This window comes from Vulpes lagopus, chromosome 6 (assembly GCF_018345385.1).
Source record: "Vulpes lagopus strain Blue_001 chromosome 6, ASM1834538v1, whole genome shotgun sequence".
NCBI classification, from domain to species: domain Eukaryota; kingdom Metazoa; phylum Chordata; class Mammalia; order Carnivora; family Canidae; genus Vulpes; species Vulpes lagopus.
Genome location: NC_054829.1, coordinates 44,839,030 through 44,856,525, shown reverse-complemented (window position 1 = coordinate 44,856,525; position 17,496 = coordinate 44,839,030). Strand labels below are relative to the sequence as shown.

General features: G+C 37.5%; 1 protein-coding gene across 4 annotated transcripts in view; it reads right to left on the bottom strand.

Annotated features, from left to right (window-relative positions):
* TXNDC16 (thioredoxin domain containing 16) overlaps positions 1-17,496 on the bottom strand; it is a 134,709-nt gene that overhangs the window by 66,527 nt on the left and 50,686 nt on the right. For all 4 annotated transcript variants that reach the window (XM_041759405.1, XM_041759406.1, XM_041759404.1 and 1 more), the window contains exons 7-9: positions 16,199-16,320; positions 11,807-11,897; positions 8,347-8,497 (exon numbers count right to left, since the gene is read on the bottom strand). In XM_041759405.1, the coding sequence (XP_041615339.1) occupies positions 8,347-8,497; positions 11,807-11,897; positions 16,199-16,320 (364 nt within the window). The remainder of the gene's footprint in view (positions 1-8,346; positions 8,498-11,806; positions 11,898-16,198; positions 16,321-17,496) is intronic.

Sequence of the window (17,496 nt, the reverse complement as noted above, 5' to 3'; positions counted from 1 at the left end):
CCAAATTCGTTCTATGAGGCCAGCATCACCTTAATTCCGAAACCAGACAAAGACCCCACCAAAAAGGAGAATTACAGACCAATATCCCTGATGAACATGGATGCAAAAATTCTCAACAAGATACTAGCCAATAGGATCCAACAACACATTAAGAAAATTATTCACCATGACCAAGTAGGATTTATCCCTGGGACACAAGGCTGGTTCAACACTCGTAAAACCATCAATGTGATTCATCATATCAGCAAGAGAAAAACCAAGAACCATATGATACTCTCATTAGATGCAGAGAAAGCATTTGACAAAATACAGCATCCATTCCTGATCAAAACCCTTCAGAGTGTTGGGATAGAGGGAACTTTCCTCGACATCTTAAAAGCCATCTACGAAAAGCCCACAGCAAATATCATTCTCAATGGGGAAGCACTGGGAGCCTTTCCCCTAAGATCAGGAACAAGACAGGGATGTCCACTCTCACCACTACTGTTCAACATAGTTCTGGAAGTCCTCGCCTCAGCAATCAGACAACAAAAAGACATTAAAGGCATTCAAATTGGCAAAGAAGAAGTCAAACTCTCCCTCTTCGCCGATGACATGATACTCTACATAGAAAACCCAAAAGCCTCCACCCCAAGATTGCTAGAACTCATACAGCAATTTGGTAGCGTGGCAGGATACAAAATCAATGCCCAGAAATCAATGGCATTTCTATACACTAACAATGAGACTGAAGAAAGAGAAATTAAGGAGTCAATCCCATTTACAATTGCACCCAAAAGCATAAGATACCTAGGAATAAACCTAACCAAAGAGGTAAAAGATCTATACCCTAAAAACTATAGAACACTTCTGAAAGAAATTGAGGAAGACACAAAGAGATGGAAAAATATTCCATGCTCATGGATTGGCAGAATTAATATTGTAAAAATGTCAATGTTACCCAGGGCAATTTATACGTTTAATGCAATCCCTATCAAAATACCATGGACTTTCTTCAGAGAGTTAGAACAAATTATTTTAAGATTTATGTGGAATCAGAAAAGACCCCGAATAGCCAGGGGAATTTTAAAAAAGAAAACCATAGCTGGGGGCATCACAATGCCAGATTTCAGGTTGTACTACAAAGCTGTGGTCATCAAGACAGTGTGGTACTGGCACAAAAACAGACACATAGATCAATGGAACAGAATAGAGAACCCAGAAGTGGACCCTGAAATGTACGGTCATCTAATATTCGATAAAGGAGGAAAGACTATCCATTGGAAGAAAGACAGTCTCTTCAATAAATGGTGCTGGGAAAATTGGACATCCACATGCAGAAGAATGAAACTGGACCACTCTCTTTCACCATACACAAAGATAAACTCAAAATGGATGAGAGATCTAAATGTGAGACAAGATTCCATCAAAATCCTAGAGGAGAACACAGGCAACACCCTTTTTGAACTCGGCCACAGTAATTTCTTGCAAGATACATCCACAAAGGCAAAAGAAACAAAAGCAAAAATGAACTATTGGGACTTCATCAAGATAAGAAGCTTTTGCACAGCAAAGGATACAGTCAACAAAACTAAAAGACAACCTACAGAATGGGAGAAGATATTTGCAAATGACATATCAGATAAAGGGCTAGTTTCCAAAATCTATAAAGAACTTATTAAACTCAACACCAAAGAAACAAACAATCCAATCATGAAATGGGCAAAAGACATGAAGAGAAATCTCACAGAGGAAGACATAAACATGGCCAACAAGCACATGAGAAAATGCTCTGCATCACTTGCCATCAGGGAAATACAAATCAAAACCACAATGAGATACTACCTCACACCAGTGAGAATGGGGAAAATTAACAAGGCAGGAAACCACAAATGTTGGAGAGGATGCAGAGAAAAGGGAACCCTCTTACACTGTTGGTGGGAATGTGAACTGGTGCAGCCACTCTGGAAAACTGTGTGGAGGTTCCTCAAAGAGTTAAAAATAGACCTGCCCTACGACCCAGCAATTGCACTGTTGGGGATTTACCCCAAAGATTCAGATGCAATGAAACGTCGGGACACCTGCACCCCGATGTTTCTATCAGCAATGTCCACAATAGCCAAACTGTGGAAGGAGCCTCGGTGTCCATCGAAAGATGAATGGATAAAGAAGATGTGGTTTATGTATACAATGGAATATTACTCAGCAATTAGAAACGACAAATACCCACCATTTGCTTCAATGTGGATGGAACTGGAGGGTATTATGCTGAGTGAAATAAGTCAATCGGAGAAGGACAAACAGTGTATGTTCTCATTCATTTGGGGAATATGAATAATAGTGAAAGGGAATATAAAGGAAGGGAGAAGAAATGTTGGGAAATATCAGGAAGGGAGACAGAACATAAAGACTCCTAACTCGAGGAAACGAACTAGGGGTGGTGGAAGGGGAGGAGAGCGGGTGTTGGAGGGGAATGGGTGACGGGCACTGAGGTGGACACTTGACGGGATGAGCACTGGGTGTTTTTCTGTATGTTGGTAAATTTAACACCAATAAAAATTAATTTAAAAAAAAAAGAAATAAGTCAATCAGAGGAGGACAAACATTATATGGTCTCATTCATTTGGGGAATATAAAAAATAGTGAAAGGGAATAAAGGGGAAAGGAGAAAAAATGAGTGGGAAATATCAGAAAGGGAGACAGAACATGAGAGACTCCTAACTCTGGGAAACGAACCAGGGTTGGTGGAAGGGGAGGTGGGCGGGGGTGGGGGTGACTGGGTGACGGGCACTGAGGGGGGCACTTGATGGGATGAGCACTGGGTGTTATTCTATATGTTGGCAAATTGAACACCAATAAAAAAATAAATTAAAAAAAATCAGTGGTGTTTTTATGACTAACAAGAAACTATCCAAAAAGGAAACTAAGAAAATAATCCCATTTTATAATAGCATCAAAAAGAATAAAATATTTAGGAATAAGCTTAACCAAGAAAGAAAAAGACATATACGTTGAAAACTACAAAATATTGCTGAAAGAAATTAAAGAAGACACAAATAAATGTGAAGACATCCATTCATGTTCTTGGATTAGATTTGATACTACTAAAATGTCCATACTATCTAAAGTTATCTACAAATTTAACGCAATCCCTATCAAAATCCCAATGGGATTTTTTGCAGAAATACAAAAAAAAATCCTAAAATTCATATGGAGTCTCAGGGACACCAAATAGTCAATACAACTTGAGAAAAAATAAGTCTGGTGGCCTCACAACTCCTGATTTCAAAACGTACAGCAACAGAATAGTGCAATACTGGCAAAAATACAGACACAGACCAAGAGAAGAGAACAGAGAGCCCAGAAATAAGCTCTCGCATATGTGGTCAAATGATCTTTGACAAGGGCACCAAGACAAAATGATGAGTAATTGAGTGTCTTTTCAACAAATGGTGCTGGGAAAACTAGATATCCACATGCAAAAGAATCATGATGAATTTTCATCTTACATCAAATACAAAAATAACTCAAAATGGAATAGTGACCTAAATGAAACTATAAAACTCCTAGAAAAAAACATAGGGGAAAACCTTCATGATATTGGAATGTAAATGATTTCTTGGAAATCACACCACAGGCACAGACAACAAAAACAAAAATAGACAAATGGAACTACATCAAACTTAAACATGTCTGCACTGTGGGAAGAAATCAACAGAGTGAAAAAGCAATGTATGAAATGAGAGAAAATACTGCAAATCATGTGTCAGATAACGGGTTAATATCTAGATTAAGGAACAACTAAAACTTAACAACAAAAATAAACTAAAAAAGGGCAAAGGACTGGAATAGATATTTCTGTAAAGAAGATATACAAATGGGCAACAAATATATGAAAAACTTAACTGATCATCAGGGATATGCAAAGCAAAAACACAACAGCATTATCGAAATCATTCAGATGACTAATATCAAAACAATAATAATGACACAAATAACAAGTACTGGCAAGGATATAAAGACATTAAAAACTCTTGCACACTGTTTGTGGGCATGTAAAATGATGTAGCCGCTATAGAAAACAGTATGAAGGTTCCTCAAAAACTTAAAAACAGAACTACCATGTGATCCGGCAAGTTAATTTCTGTGTGTGTGTGTATATATATATATCCAAAAGAATTAAAATCAGGATCTCAAAGAGATATTTGCAAACCCATCTTCATTGAATCATTATTCACAATGGCCAAGATATGGAAGCAACCTACTTAACAATGGATTAATGGATAAATAAAATGTTATACACACACATATATATAACTATATATATGTATATACATACATATGCACGTATATACAACTATATACATATACACATATGTATATATGTATAACTATACACACACACACACACACACACACACACACATATATATAATGGAATATTATATGGTCTCAAAAAGAAAGTAATACTCCAGAAGGGAGGTAGGTGGGGGGATGGGTTAAACAGGCAATAGGAATTAAAAAGGGCACTTGTGATGAGCATGGGGTGATATATGGAAGTGCTGAATCATTATATTATACACCAGAAATTAATATTACACTGTATGTTAACCAACTATTTTTTTAACTATTTTTTAAGATTTTTTATTTATTTATTGAGAGAGAAAGAGAGAGAGAGAGGCAGAGACACAGGCAGAGGGAGAAGCAGGCTCCATGCAGGGAGCCCGACGTGGAACTCGATCCCGGATCGCCAGGATCACACCCCAGGCTGCAGGCGGCGCTAAACCACTGCACCACCGGAACTGCCCTAACCAACTATTTTTAAATAAAACCTTTTTAAAAATGCACATATTTGGGCAGCCTGGGTGGCTCAGCGGTTTAGCGCCGCCTTCAGCCCAGGGCATGACCCAGGATCGAGTCCCACATCTGGCTTCCTGCGAGGAGCCTGCTTCTCCCTCTGCCTTCTCCTCCCTACCTGTGTCTCTGTCTTTCTTTCTCTCATCTCTCATGAATAAATAAATAAAATCTTTTTTTAAATGCACATATTTACCACATAAAAAAAGAAAGTCATCCTGACAAATACTACAACATGGATGAACCCTGAGGATATTATGTTAAGTAAAATAAGCCAATTACAAATAGATAAATACTGCCTGATTCCATTTATAAGAGGTCTCTAAAACAATCAAATTCATAAAAACAGAAAGTAGAATAATTGCCAGAGCTTGAGAGATGGGGAAATGGGGAGCTGTTTCTCAATGGATATAGAGTTTCAGTCACTCAAGATGAAAAAGTTTCAGAGATTTGTTGTACAACAATGTGCATGGTTAACAATACTATATTATAATTTACAAATTAAGAGGGTAAATTTATGTTATGTATTTTTGCCACAATAAAAAAAAAAGGAAATGAGGCAATAATGTAAGGAGCCAACACTCTGGTACATAATATCGTACACTGCCACATGAGTCCTCAAAGAATAATAGGAGCTAAATGAATAAACTATAATGGCATCCTTCTAATTACTTATAGAAAACAGTAGGTTTAATTTAATTCAACTGTCTTGAATCTGAGACAGAGAGCTATCTCATGTACAAAAATCTTTTCAGATAAATTATATATTTATCTATTTTTAAACATTTTATCAGATATTTGCACTTGAGGAGTCTTCTTGGTATTCAAACAAGACTTTCCCTCTACCAGAATAAACTGAACCCATATAGGGAAAACCATCAGCATCCAAAATATCCTTGGTATTAGCTAATAAGACAATAACCGAATCATCTTCCCATATGTTTTCATTGTTGGAAACCTTAAGAATGCATCTAGAATAATTCCATACCTGTCAGAATGTCATTTAACCAATTCAAGACTGAAACTCACTTAAAAAATATATAGATTGATGTGGAAGACAATAAAGAAGGAATGGTTAAGAGCAATGTGAGAGTAGATGAACATCAGTGGGGCTGTGAGATAATAAGAACAGAGTAAGAAATACTAACCCAAAGTAAACTATGACTAAGTTGTAGGTAAAAACTTGTATGAGGTAATTAAACTTACCTTGTAAGAGGTGATTAAACTTAGGTACTAACTTTCAGGATGTCTCTATCCACTTCTAGCTTACTATACCATCTAAAGGCATAAGCCAGGAAAATCAAATCTTGTTCTAAGAGATGTTTTCTATCATGATGGTTGGCCTTACTTTGTTTTTTAATCCCCACTGAATTCTTCAGGAACAAAAACAACCCCAGATACTGATGCAGCCAAATGTTTAAAGCACCAAAATATAAAAGTGACCAAACTGGCTCAGAACCTTTTATCATCTCCCCATTCCCGAAAGGGTAGGTCTTAGCTATCCCACCAAGAGCCTCAGAGAACTTTTCATCAAGGCTTGCCTCCCTTTTCTGTTCTTTGCATTCATTTACTCTATTCTGATATGGATAAATCCATTAACCTGTGTTTTTGGACTGCCAGGCCTTTCTAGGCTGACACCAAGGTTTAGATTTTCAGCCTGGCTTTCAAATCTGGAACTGATCTTCAGTTCTGCCTTTCAGATCTTTCTTGGCTCCACCGTATACCCCTGTGTCTAGCCAGGATCCTGGAACCTCTCTACCTGAATTCTACATGTCAGTTCTCCAGTTGTCTAAAGAAAATAAGACGCTTAGTTAATAATTTGCTGATGCAGCATTTTATGACAGTGTTGAAACAAATTCCAATGTAGAAGGAATTTGGACTGCTAAATTAATATTCCTTTTGGGTGAACAGTGGCTTAGAGCACGGTCACCCTACATTGTACAGTTCTAGGAGTACCCTTCACCTTGTTTCTAAAATGTACGTATTATGCTAAGTGAAATAAAGTCTATAAGAGAAAGAGAATTATCATATGGTCTCACTCACATGTGGAATATAAGAAATAGTGCAGAGAACTATATGGGGAAAACTGAATGGGAATAAATCAGAGAGGGAGACAAACCATGAGAGACTGACTCTTAACTGAGAAACAAACCGAGGGCTGCTGAAGGGGAGGTGGGTGGAGGGATGGGGTAACTGGGTGATGGGCATTAAGGGGGCATGTGATGTGATGAGCACTGGCTGTTACATGCAACTAATTGAATTACTGACAACTACATCTGAAATTAATGACATACTCTGCCTCTCTGTGTGTTCTCTCTCCTGAATAAATAAAATAAAATCTTTAAAAATAAATAAATAAATAAATAAATAAATTTTAAAAACGTTATGTTTCAGGGGCTGCCATTGGCATAGTTACAATATAAATGGTATACAGGATATTCTACTTTCCAAGGAAGCCACAGTTAATTGAATATCAAGTCATTATGAAGTCTTCAAAGTTTTTTTTTTTTTGCTTATTTTTTAAGATTTTTATTTATTTATTCATGAGAGACACACAGAGAGAGAGAGGCACAGACACAGGCAGAGGGAGAAGCAGGCTCCATGGAGGGAAGCCTGACGTGGGACTCGATCCTGGGTCTCCAGGATCACACCCTGGGCTGAAGGCGGTGCCAAACTGCTGAGCCACTCGGGCTGCCCGTCTTCAAAGTTTTTAACTTTAAAACTAATATTACATAATTCCTAATAAATATGTACAATGAAATAATATCAGAGATATTGCCCTCCTCATTATCTTAAAAAACAAACAATAGTTTTAAAACAAAGCTAAACAAAATTAATGAGCAGAAACTTTAGGAAAGGGACACAACTTCAAGCCAGAAAGCAGCAGCCAAAAAAGGAACTGAAGATTTTTAGTAAAGCTTGGGATGAGTTCTACTGCTGCCCCTCATGGTAAAAGCAGTACTGGTGAGTAGACAAAATCCTGATAATTCTTTGTGGGTTTTTTGTTTGGTTGGTTTGTTTTTGTTTTTGTTTTTTTAGAGAGAGAGAGACAGCACTTGAGTGAGGCAGTGCAGGATGAGGGAGTGAGGCAAACAAACAGAGGGAGAGAGAATCCCAAGCAGGCTCTACCCTCAGCCTGAGCCTGACCCAGGACTCAATCCCACAACCCTGAGATCGTAGGGGGAGACAAACCATGAGAGACTGACTCTTAACTGAGAAACAAACCGAGGGCTGCTGAAGGGGAGGTGGGTGGAGGGATGGGGTAATTTGGGTGATGGGCATTAGAGTCAGACACTTAACTGACTGAGCCACCCAGATGCCCAAAAATCCTGAGAATTCTTAATAATATTTTGGTACTGGGGAAAAAAGAAATGACTGGAGAGCTGGAGAGTACTGAGAGTGGTGAACTGAACAGTGAGCACATCTCTCTCTCTCTCTCTCTCTCTCTCTCAGGGCTCTATGCTGAAATGGGAGATCAAACTAATTCAAGCAATGTTCTTGAATTAAACATACCAGCAGAGGTGCTTCCATTGTCTTAATAAATTGATGAATATTCAATGTAGTCAGTGGCTGTTCCATCAGTGTTCTTCTACATTGCAGAGTCAAATCCAAGACTTGTTTACAATGAAAAAAGTAGAGATGTGCATTTTCTATATCCTCATTGCTACAAATTAGAAATTAGGGAGAAATTCACTTGAAGAAATTCAATGTGTTATCTTTCTACCATCCAGAAAGACATAGTGCCAAAAATCTTTAAATCTCATGCTTTTGAATTAGTTTCAGTAAAAATCTAAAGCAATAAAACAAAATAAAATGGACTTAAGTAAAAAAGATACAAATAGTTTTACAGTTGTATAAGCAATTTTTTCCCTAAACTTTTTGATGTGATAGCTTCTAAATTAGGTAACAGCTCCACATAAATTGTTTTTTAAATAAAAGACTGTCACCTTGAGGACAAGGAGATTATCTTCGAATATAGTTGCTTTTCTAGAGCTATGCTAAATAAAGCCTTGTAACACAAATTTTCTAGGTTTAATTTAAACCCAAATCTGTTTTGAATAAACTTCAGCCAAAATATGCCTTAAGATAGAAACCATGTGACAGTTTGTGGGAGTTTGTGAGTTTGTATCTGAAATATTACAAAACTCAGCAAATATGCCTTATAATTTGAGTTCTGGCATCCCTCCAATATGAGAATTCAAAGGTAAACTTATAGTGGGTGAGTAAGGTTTGCCAAAATTAAAATAGCAATTTAAAAATCTCCATATGGCATTAGCAGGGCTTGGCAAAACACTGCAAATTTTTATTTTTAAAATGTTATTTTAATTCTTGATACACGCTTAAACTGAGATCTAAGGTTCGCTGATTTCAAATTTAATTACAAACTACTTTCTATTAGATTTAATGACTAAAGAAACAATCAAAGATTACTTAAAGCCTACTCGTGTTAGGCCCTGTACAAAATATAAAAGACTTAGATGAATCAGATGATTCAAATCCTCAAGGGGCTTAGATTAAGCGAGAGGAGTTTAGTTGTTTTTTTTTTTTTTAATGTAGTTTGTAAGTGCTATAAAATGAAAAGTACTAGGAGAAACAAATATTTCATTCTGCCTCAAGTCAGAGAGGAAAAAGGAAAGGGAAGGGAAGAGCACAGAGATTAAAAACAGTAAAGGAGAAAATGACTTCTCCAAGAAGATAAAACAAATGGGTACTTCAGACAAAGAACTATATAGCCAAGACCTAATCAAAGTATGTAACTTTTTAAGGAGAGTCCTAAATAGTCACATTTATTGAAAGCAAGAGAACTCAGCTGAGGTTGAACCTCATACCATAAACTCTGAAATAATAAAGTAATTTTGGAAAGCTATTTAATCAGAGATCATTGGTATAGGTAAAAGAAACCAAAAATGTGAGAGGGGTGCTTACTGAAGTGTGGAAGTACATATCACAGAACATGAGAAAAATTCAAGTAACTGAATCAGAGAATAAATGTATAGATCTGAACACAAAAGTTCAAGGGACCATCATTGTTGTTAATACTTTTCAGCTCCTAACTCTCTTTATTAAGATGATTCTCTGCTTTACTTCTACATGGCCAAAACATTCCTATGAGCAAGAGAGACAAAACACTATATAATCCTATTTTTCCATGACCAATTCCAAGTTCCTGAGAGAGGGGAATTCATCTGCTCAGGTAAGCCAATGGGCTGGTTGACCCTACATCAGGTGGCCACCTCTGATCTAACTGACGGTAATATATACGGGGTGAGGGGGTAACATCCTGGTCTATACACAGATTCTTTAGAAGGGAGATGTAACAGAAAGCACTGGTGTCCTCATGGCATGCCACCTCTTATACTACTACTTATCATATTCACCATCCTTAACCAACATAGAACTTCAAACAAATTCAGGCCCAACATGATGTAATGATTAGTATACTAGACTTATCTAGTGCTACAGCTCCAGCAATTGGAATAGTGTCTAGTACATACAGGGCATTCAATAAATATTTATTGAATAAAAGAATGAACAAATGAAAAAATGCATTCACCTCTTCTCCTTTAGGAGTGAACCCAAAGTTATAGCCAACTACTTCATCCAGAAGTCATGCCATAGGACTACTGTAATCTGAATCCACACTCCCTCCCTGTCATATCAGGTCTAGGTCTAACTCCTCACTATCTTGCCATCCATAAATAAATGAGTACTGAAGCATCTCCAATGTATCAAATACTCAAAGGTACACCAAAAAGGAGAGTAACTGGACATTTAAAAATTCTCATTTTAAAAAGAGGGGGAAACAAACAAACAAAAAAAGAATCCCCATGAGATGAGAATAACAAGGCTTCCACCATTCTGAGATGGGGAACTGGCAGTCAACACTGGGAGTAGCAAAGTAGCTGGCTAAACCACTGCTAATTGCATCTTGAGACTCAAGTGACTTATGGCAAAGCTTTGTGGTATTGTCAGCATAAGTCTCAAACTGTTAAAAATATTAATTTTTATACAAACAGTAATCATGCATCAAAGTTTTATCTAATTCATTAATGAGGTAATCAGCAGAATAACACTTCAATCAGAAGAGTCTAATGAAAAAAGGAATGCTGGCTAATGTTATATAGAGCAGTAAAAACATAACTTCTCTTTACAACTTTATTCTCTGCCTGCCCACTCCTCCCAAAAAATCATTTCACTTTATCAGTTTTCTATGCACCAACTTCTACATATACAGAGTTGTAAAAGGTCTGGGATTTAATTAATTGTGTGTGGTGTATCAAATAGTCATTGTTTTCCAAGAGGGCAGCGGGAGGGCTCATTAAACACTCTTGCATGGTATAAAAAGGTCACAATCACTATTTTGCGTTGCTTTGTATTAATTTTCCTGAAGAGCATTTTGAGGCAAAGTCTTTAAAATAAAATGGTATTCCCTGCCTTTATAAATGCTAACGGAAAGAAAAACTTTAACCCTAGGCTTCCCAGGCAAAAAGTCAAAAGAAGGCCTCTACCTAAAATTGTAAGCTAGAAACTAGACAAGAAAAATAAACATTTAAAACATCCTTCTCTGTACTTTGATATATTTAAGATTATTCCAACAAAGTAACCTACAGAACTCTCAGAAAGAACTTCTGTAGTCTAGTTATGAAAGCTGTTATTTTATCCCCTAATGGATCACTATGAGAGATCTATTCCTAAAATACACTTGGGCCACTCATGGGATCACATACTGTGGCTTCTCCATATTGTTTTTGTTCACTTTAGCCTAATGTCACCTCTGTACGTGTAAATTCATTTTCAGACTGTAGAATGGCAGACAATAACAAAGGGGATTTCCAGTTTCATTGATATATTCACATCTGCTTACAATTCCTCTCAGGTAACTCCATGATGTGAGAGTCTGATGGAGATGTTGAAGGAGTCATGTGACAGAAGCAAACTTAGAATCGTTGACATATATGCCTCTTGTACATACCCAATACTTTCCAAAAGGGCAGTTTCCGTGGTTAGGACAAACTGGTATGTGGTCCCATACACAAAAGCAGCTTCCATGACTGCTCTGTGCTCTGAAGAAGAGATAAGAGAGTTGGGAGACACATGGAGTTAATGTGTGTGACTCTCTTTTGAATATTGCCCTACATCCTTTCAGCCTCTATTATAAAGAAAAATTCCTTGTAGGGATCCCATCTGGGGAAATGCAGGCAGTTAAAGAAATTATGAAAAGTCTATACCATTCAAAGAAAGAGAAGAGCTAAGAGGAAATAGAAATGAGTTATACTTGAGGATATAACATATAATAAATCTGTGAGGGTTTCCTCCTCATAGCAGGGGAGAAATTATGCATCCACCTTCCAATTTTTTTACTATATTTTATATATGTATATGCCTGCTTATTGTTTGTGGCTTGGTTTTCTTTTAATCAAATTTAGTCTTATACATAGCTTAAAAAAAAACCATTCTACAAAACATATTGAGAAAAACAACAATTTCTCCCCCATTTCCAATTCCCAAGGGACAGCTGCTTTCAATTCTTTTACTGTTTCTTTTGGTATTTGCCTTCCTTTGATATTATCTATTGACATTCTTACACTCTTTTTTCCTGATTTTTTTTAAAGATTTTATTTATTAGAGAGAGAAAGAGAAAACAAGCAGTAGGGAAGGGCAGAGGGAGAAGCAGGCTCCCCGCCTGGGATCATGACCTGAGCTGAAGGCAGATGCTTAACTGACTGAGCCACCCAGGTGCCCCTATTTCCAGATTTTTAAAGGTATAATTAATATATCTATTGATGCCCCACTATGGCAGATGAGAATTTAGCTCTTTCCCAAAACCTCACCTCACAAACATACACACTTCTATTCCCTCAATAATCCCAATAGTTGATTTTTATTACAATTATCTGCATTGAGATTGTTATAACTCAGTAAATACTATTTACAAGTGAGCCATACAGTACAAAATGAGTATTTCTCCTTTTTTGAGCAACTTTCTTTTTTTTCACCAGTTATAACTTTTTAATTACTGTTTAAACTTATTTCTAATTTATTTCTAAATTCTTCCACTACTGGCTAACGCTCTCCATACTTCAAACAGATCAGGCACATTATTAGCTCCCCCTTCTTGGAAACCTTCCTGCAGAGCCTATGGACTTGCTGCAGTATGGACAACCGCAACATGACCCGATAAACAACTTTTATCCTGGGCACTCGCTACCCACGTCATCATCATCATCCTAGGGACTCTCTTACTCTTTTCTCTTGTGTTGGGTCCTTTGGCCTGTTGCCACCCACATCTTCTTGACTGATTTGCTCCCATTTTCTAGCACCTTCTTATTAGAGGATATATGAAATACACATGTTCTGCAATCCTATACTTCTGAAAGTGTCTTTATTCTCTATTGTAACTAACTATAGTTGTTATAGTTGTCTGCATATTGAATTCTATGTTCAAGTCATTTCCCTCTGAGAATCTTCAAAGCATTGTTCCATTTTCTTCATTTTCTAGGACTGCAACTGAGAAGTCCAATGTGACTCTGATTCTTAATCCTTTAACTGTATACTCTTTCTGTAAGATTTTAGAACAGTGTTTGTTCCCACTATGCTGAAATTGCAAACTGAGATGCTTTGATGTGGCTCTAAGTTCCCCCATTATGCTGGGATTCAGTAAGCCCTCTTAATTTGGAAGCTCAACTTCTTCAGTTCTGGGAAATTTTCTCAAAGTCTTTACTTGAAGTATTTCTTCCTTTCCATTTTATTTTCCCTTTTCTCCTCACTGCCATTTGGAGACAGTCACCTTCCCCTCCCTGACTGGATCTTCTACCACAAGAGTTTCATCACAGTATCCCACTTACCATTCTGACTTAGGGTCATCAACCACCTCAGCCAAAAACAATCCTTCTCATTCCACAAAGAAATTTAGCTTTTGTCACACTGTCATTCTCTCCAATACTGCTACCTCATAATCCTTCATGATTTTATTATCTCCATAGGTGATACTTGCAAATCCTAGCCTCTCAGTCTTTGGTCCTCTCTAGAGACTCCAGTGATCTCTCTTCAAGTCTACTTTAAACAATCGCTGCTGTGGTCCCACACCAAGCCTTGTCATTACCAATCACTTGCAAACCCCTCCAAAATCTCAATGTCTAGCATCCCCCCAACCCCCTCCTTCCATAAACACACACACCCCTCCATCTCCAGGTCACTCTGTCTAGCACATAATCCTCCAGGAACTATGGTCCTATCATTTTCATAGTCCTTCCTTCCTTCAAATTTTCTCCTCCGTCTTAACCCAGCTTACATTCCATAGTTAGTCTTTATAATCACTTCCCTGCCTGTCTGGCTAAAACACAATCCATGTTAAATCAGATATTCTGCTTATACTGTACTTACACTCATAAAAGTAAATGTGGCTGGAGGGGAAAAAAATAACAAAAACAAAAACCTGTTAGCATCACCACACTAATGATCTCACTTTATTTTCTATTTATTTATTTGAGAGAGATAGAGAGAGTGCACATGTGAACAGAGGAGGAAGGAGCAGAGGGAGAGGATCTCAAGAAGACTCTGCACCTATGCCAAGCACGATTCTACAACCCTGAGATCATGATCTGAACCAAAATCTAGGGTCTGACACTTAACATACTGGGTCACTCAGATGCCTCATGATCTCACTTTAAATTACTGATATCAACTATTATTGTTGCCTGGCAACCATTCTCTTTTAAGATTTTATTTACTTATTTTAGAGAACACAAGTTGGGGGAGGGGCAGAAGGGGAGAAAGAATCTTAAGCAGACTCCCCACTGATTGCAGAGCCCTCCACGGGGCTCGATCTCAGCACACTGGGATCATAAACCTGAGCTGAAATCAATGGTCAGATGCTTAACTGGACTGAGCCACCCAGACGCCGCAACCATTCTTTATTTTCAGGCCTCCTAAAACAACTGTTTCATCTCTTCTTTCCTCAAGCTGATTTTATTTTTATTTCACTGAGAAAACATAGCCAATTAAAAAAGCAAAACCAAAAAAACTCCCACAAGCATATTTATCTACCCACTTAGCAAAACTGATGTCCATATTCTTTGTCTTCCCTCCTTTTACCATAGATGAATTTTCTGTGTTCCCCAAAGAACCACACCTTCCCTCATTCACTAGATTCCATCCCCTCTTATCTACATTGTTCCAGTAATTCTCCCCGCTTTTTCCTCCATGCTGTAGTTTCTGCTTTCTACTAGATCTTTCTTGTCAACATACAAATATGCTTCTTAAGAAATTCTTCACTTGAGGTGCCTGGGTAGCTTAGTGGTTGAGCGTCTGCCTTTGGCTCAGGTCATGACCCTGGGGTCCTGGAATCAAGTCCCGCACTGGACTCCACATGAGGAACCTGTTTCTCCCTCTGACTATGTCTCTGCCTCTCATTCTGTGGGTCTTTCATGAATAAATAAAATCTTTAAAAAAAAAAAGAAAGAAAGAAATTCTTCACTTGACCCACATACTCTTCCAGCCACTGCCCCATTTTCTCCTTCCCTTAATAGCAAAAGTTTCTCTAATGAATCTCCATATTTACAGTCTCTAGTCGCTCTCTATTCTCTTGTACCCCTATCAGGCATTTACCCCACCACTCTACAGAAACTGTGCTTGTCAAGGTCAGCAATAAATTCCATAGTGCTAAGTATAATGAGGCCAAGTGGCAGCTCTTATCTTCATTAACCTTTCAGCATCATTTGACACAACTGTTCCTAACTCTTCCTTAAAACCCTATCTTCATTTGACTTGCGGGACATCCCTACCACACAGTCCATTCCTTCTGTCTCTTTTTTGGTTCCATCTAACTTCAGTAACCTGTAAATGTTGATGGATCTGAACAGTTCAGTTTTCTCTTTCCCATCTAACATCACTTCCTTTGTCATCTCTTCTGGTCTCACAGCTTTATCACCCAAATTTATAACCCTAATCTGTATCTCCACCATCAAATGCAGACTAGTAATATCCATCTACCTTACTATGGTACCATGAGGACCATAAGGAAATAAAAATAGTATGCCACAGGACACTCCTATATGTCGGGAACTATTTTAATTATTTGAATTCATTTGGTCCTCACGGTAACACTAAGAGGTAGGCATAGTTATTTTTACCAATCTTACTGATTAGGAAACTAAAGTTCCATAAGTTGCACAAGGTCATATTGTAAGTCATAGGGGCAGGGTGTCTAACCTAGGCAGTCTGGCTCCAGGGTTTTTGTTCAATCAGTATACTATGCTGCTTGCTTAAAGAAAAAAAACATATTGGTATGGATGCTATTTTAAGTCCTGCAACATACTGAGACAAGTGCAGAGGCACAACAAAGATTAAGAGAAAAGTTAAATACCTGGTGTTCCAATGGCTCTTACGTAGGAGAATGCAATGTTGGCTTTTCCTTTCAGAGCATTTTCTATGTTCTGCAGGTCTTCCAGGGTGGTAATATATTTTACTTCATTAAAAAGAAGAGCACTGAAATAAACAGAGATGTAATTGGTAAAAGAATCTGATACTGAAAACACATATTAAATAACTATGTAAGTTAAAGATCCTAATCAAAAAGAAAAAACTTTTTTAAAGATTTTATTTATTTATTCATGAGAAACACAGAGAGAGAGAGGCAGAGACACAGGCAGAGGGAGAAGCAGGCTCCATGCAGGGAGCCCGATGTGGGTCTTGATCCCGGGACTCCAGGATCACACTCCAGGCCGAAGGCAGGCGCTAAACCACTGAGCCACCCAGGGATCCCCCAAAAATAAACTTTTTTGAACAAATTATCAGTAGTTAGAACCTAAGTATTTTAATACTGAATTAAAAATCACTCTCTCAATTATTGGTCTGTCCCTGAGAATATCAAACAGGAACAATCATGAGAAATGATGCTCCTTCTCCACAAGCATCTTAATGTATTTAAGTTGTATTCACTAACATCCTACTCTGGCCCAATAATCCCTGACACACTCTCAGCCTGGAGCACATTTGAGCCATTTACACATCTAAACTGAAGGCTTCTTTCTATGGCATATAAGGCTCTGCATAACCTACTTCTCCAACTCCATTTTGTTTTACGTTCATTTCACCATACTTTAGGCACACCTCAGGCCTTTGCACACACAGTTCTCTTTGCTGAAAACTATTCCCTTTGCTACTTCTCATGTATCTGGTCTCAGTTTAAACATTGCTGCCTCAGAGAAACCTAACCTCTCAGTCCTATGTAATTAGGTCTGTACCATTTTTCTCTTTTATTTCACACTATTTGATTCTTTGTAGCACTTATCACAATTTATAATTGCTTATATATTTATTTACTTGTTTATCTCTGCATCTCTTATTAAACTGTTACCTTTCTGAAAGAGGCCTTGCATATTTTATCACTAAATCCATAATAATTTAGAATAGAGCCTAGTATACTATAAATAATCAATAAATATTTGTTGAATGAATTAAAGAAAAAGCAGGGTGGGTATTATTTATTCCTAGTCATTTGAAGAAATGCAAATCCAAAACAGAAGAAGAGCTTACTCACTAAAAAATACATTTACAGAATTAAGAGCCAGGAACAGAACATAAAACAGGTCTCTTCATTCCTAATTCAGTGATCTTTCATTTAACCATAAATCTTCCAAAACATCTTTTCAGTGTGTAGAT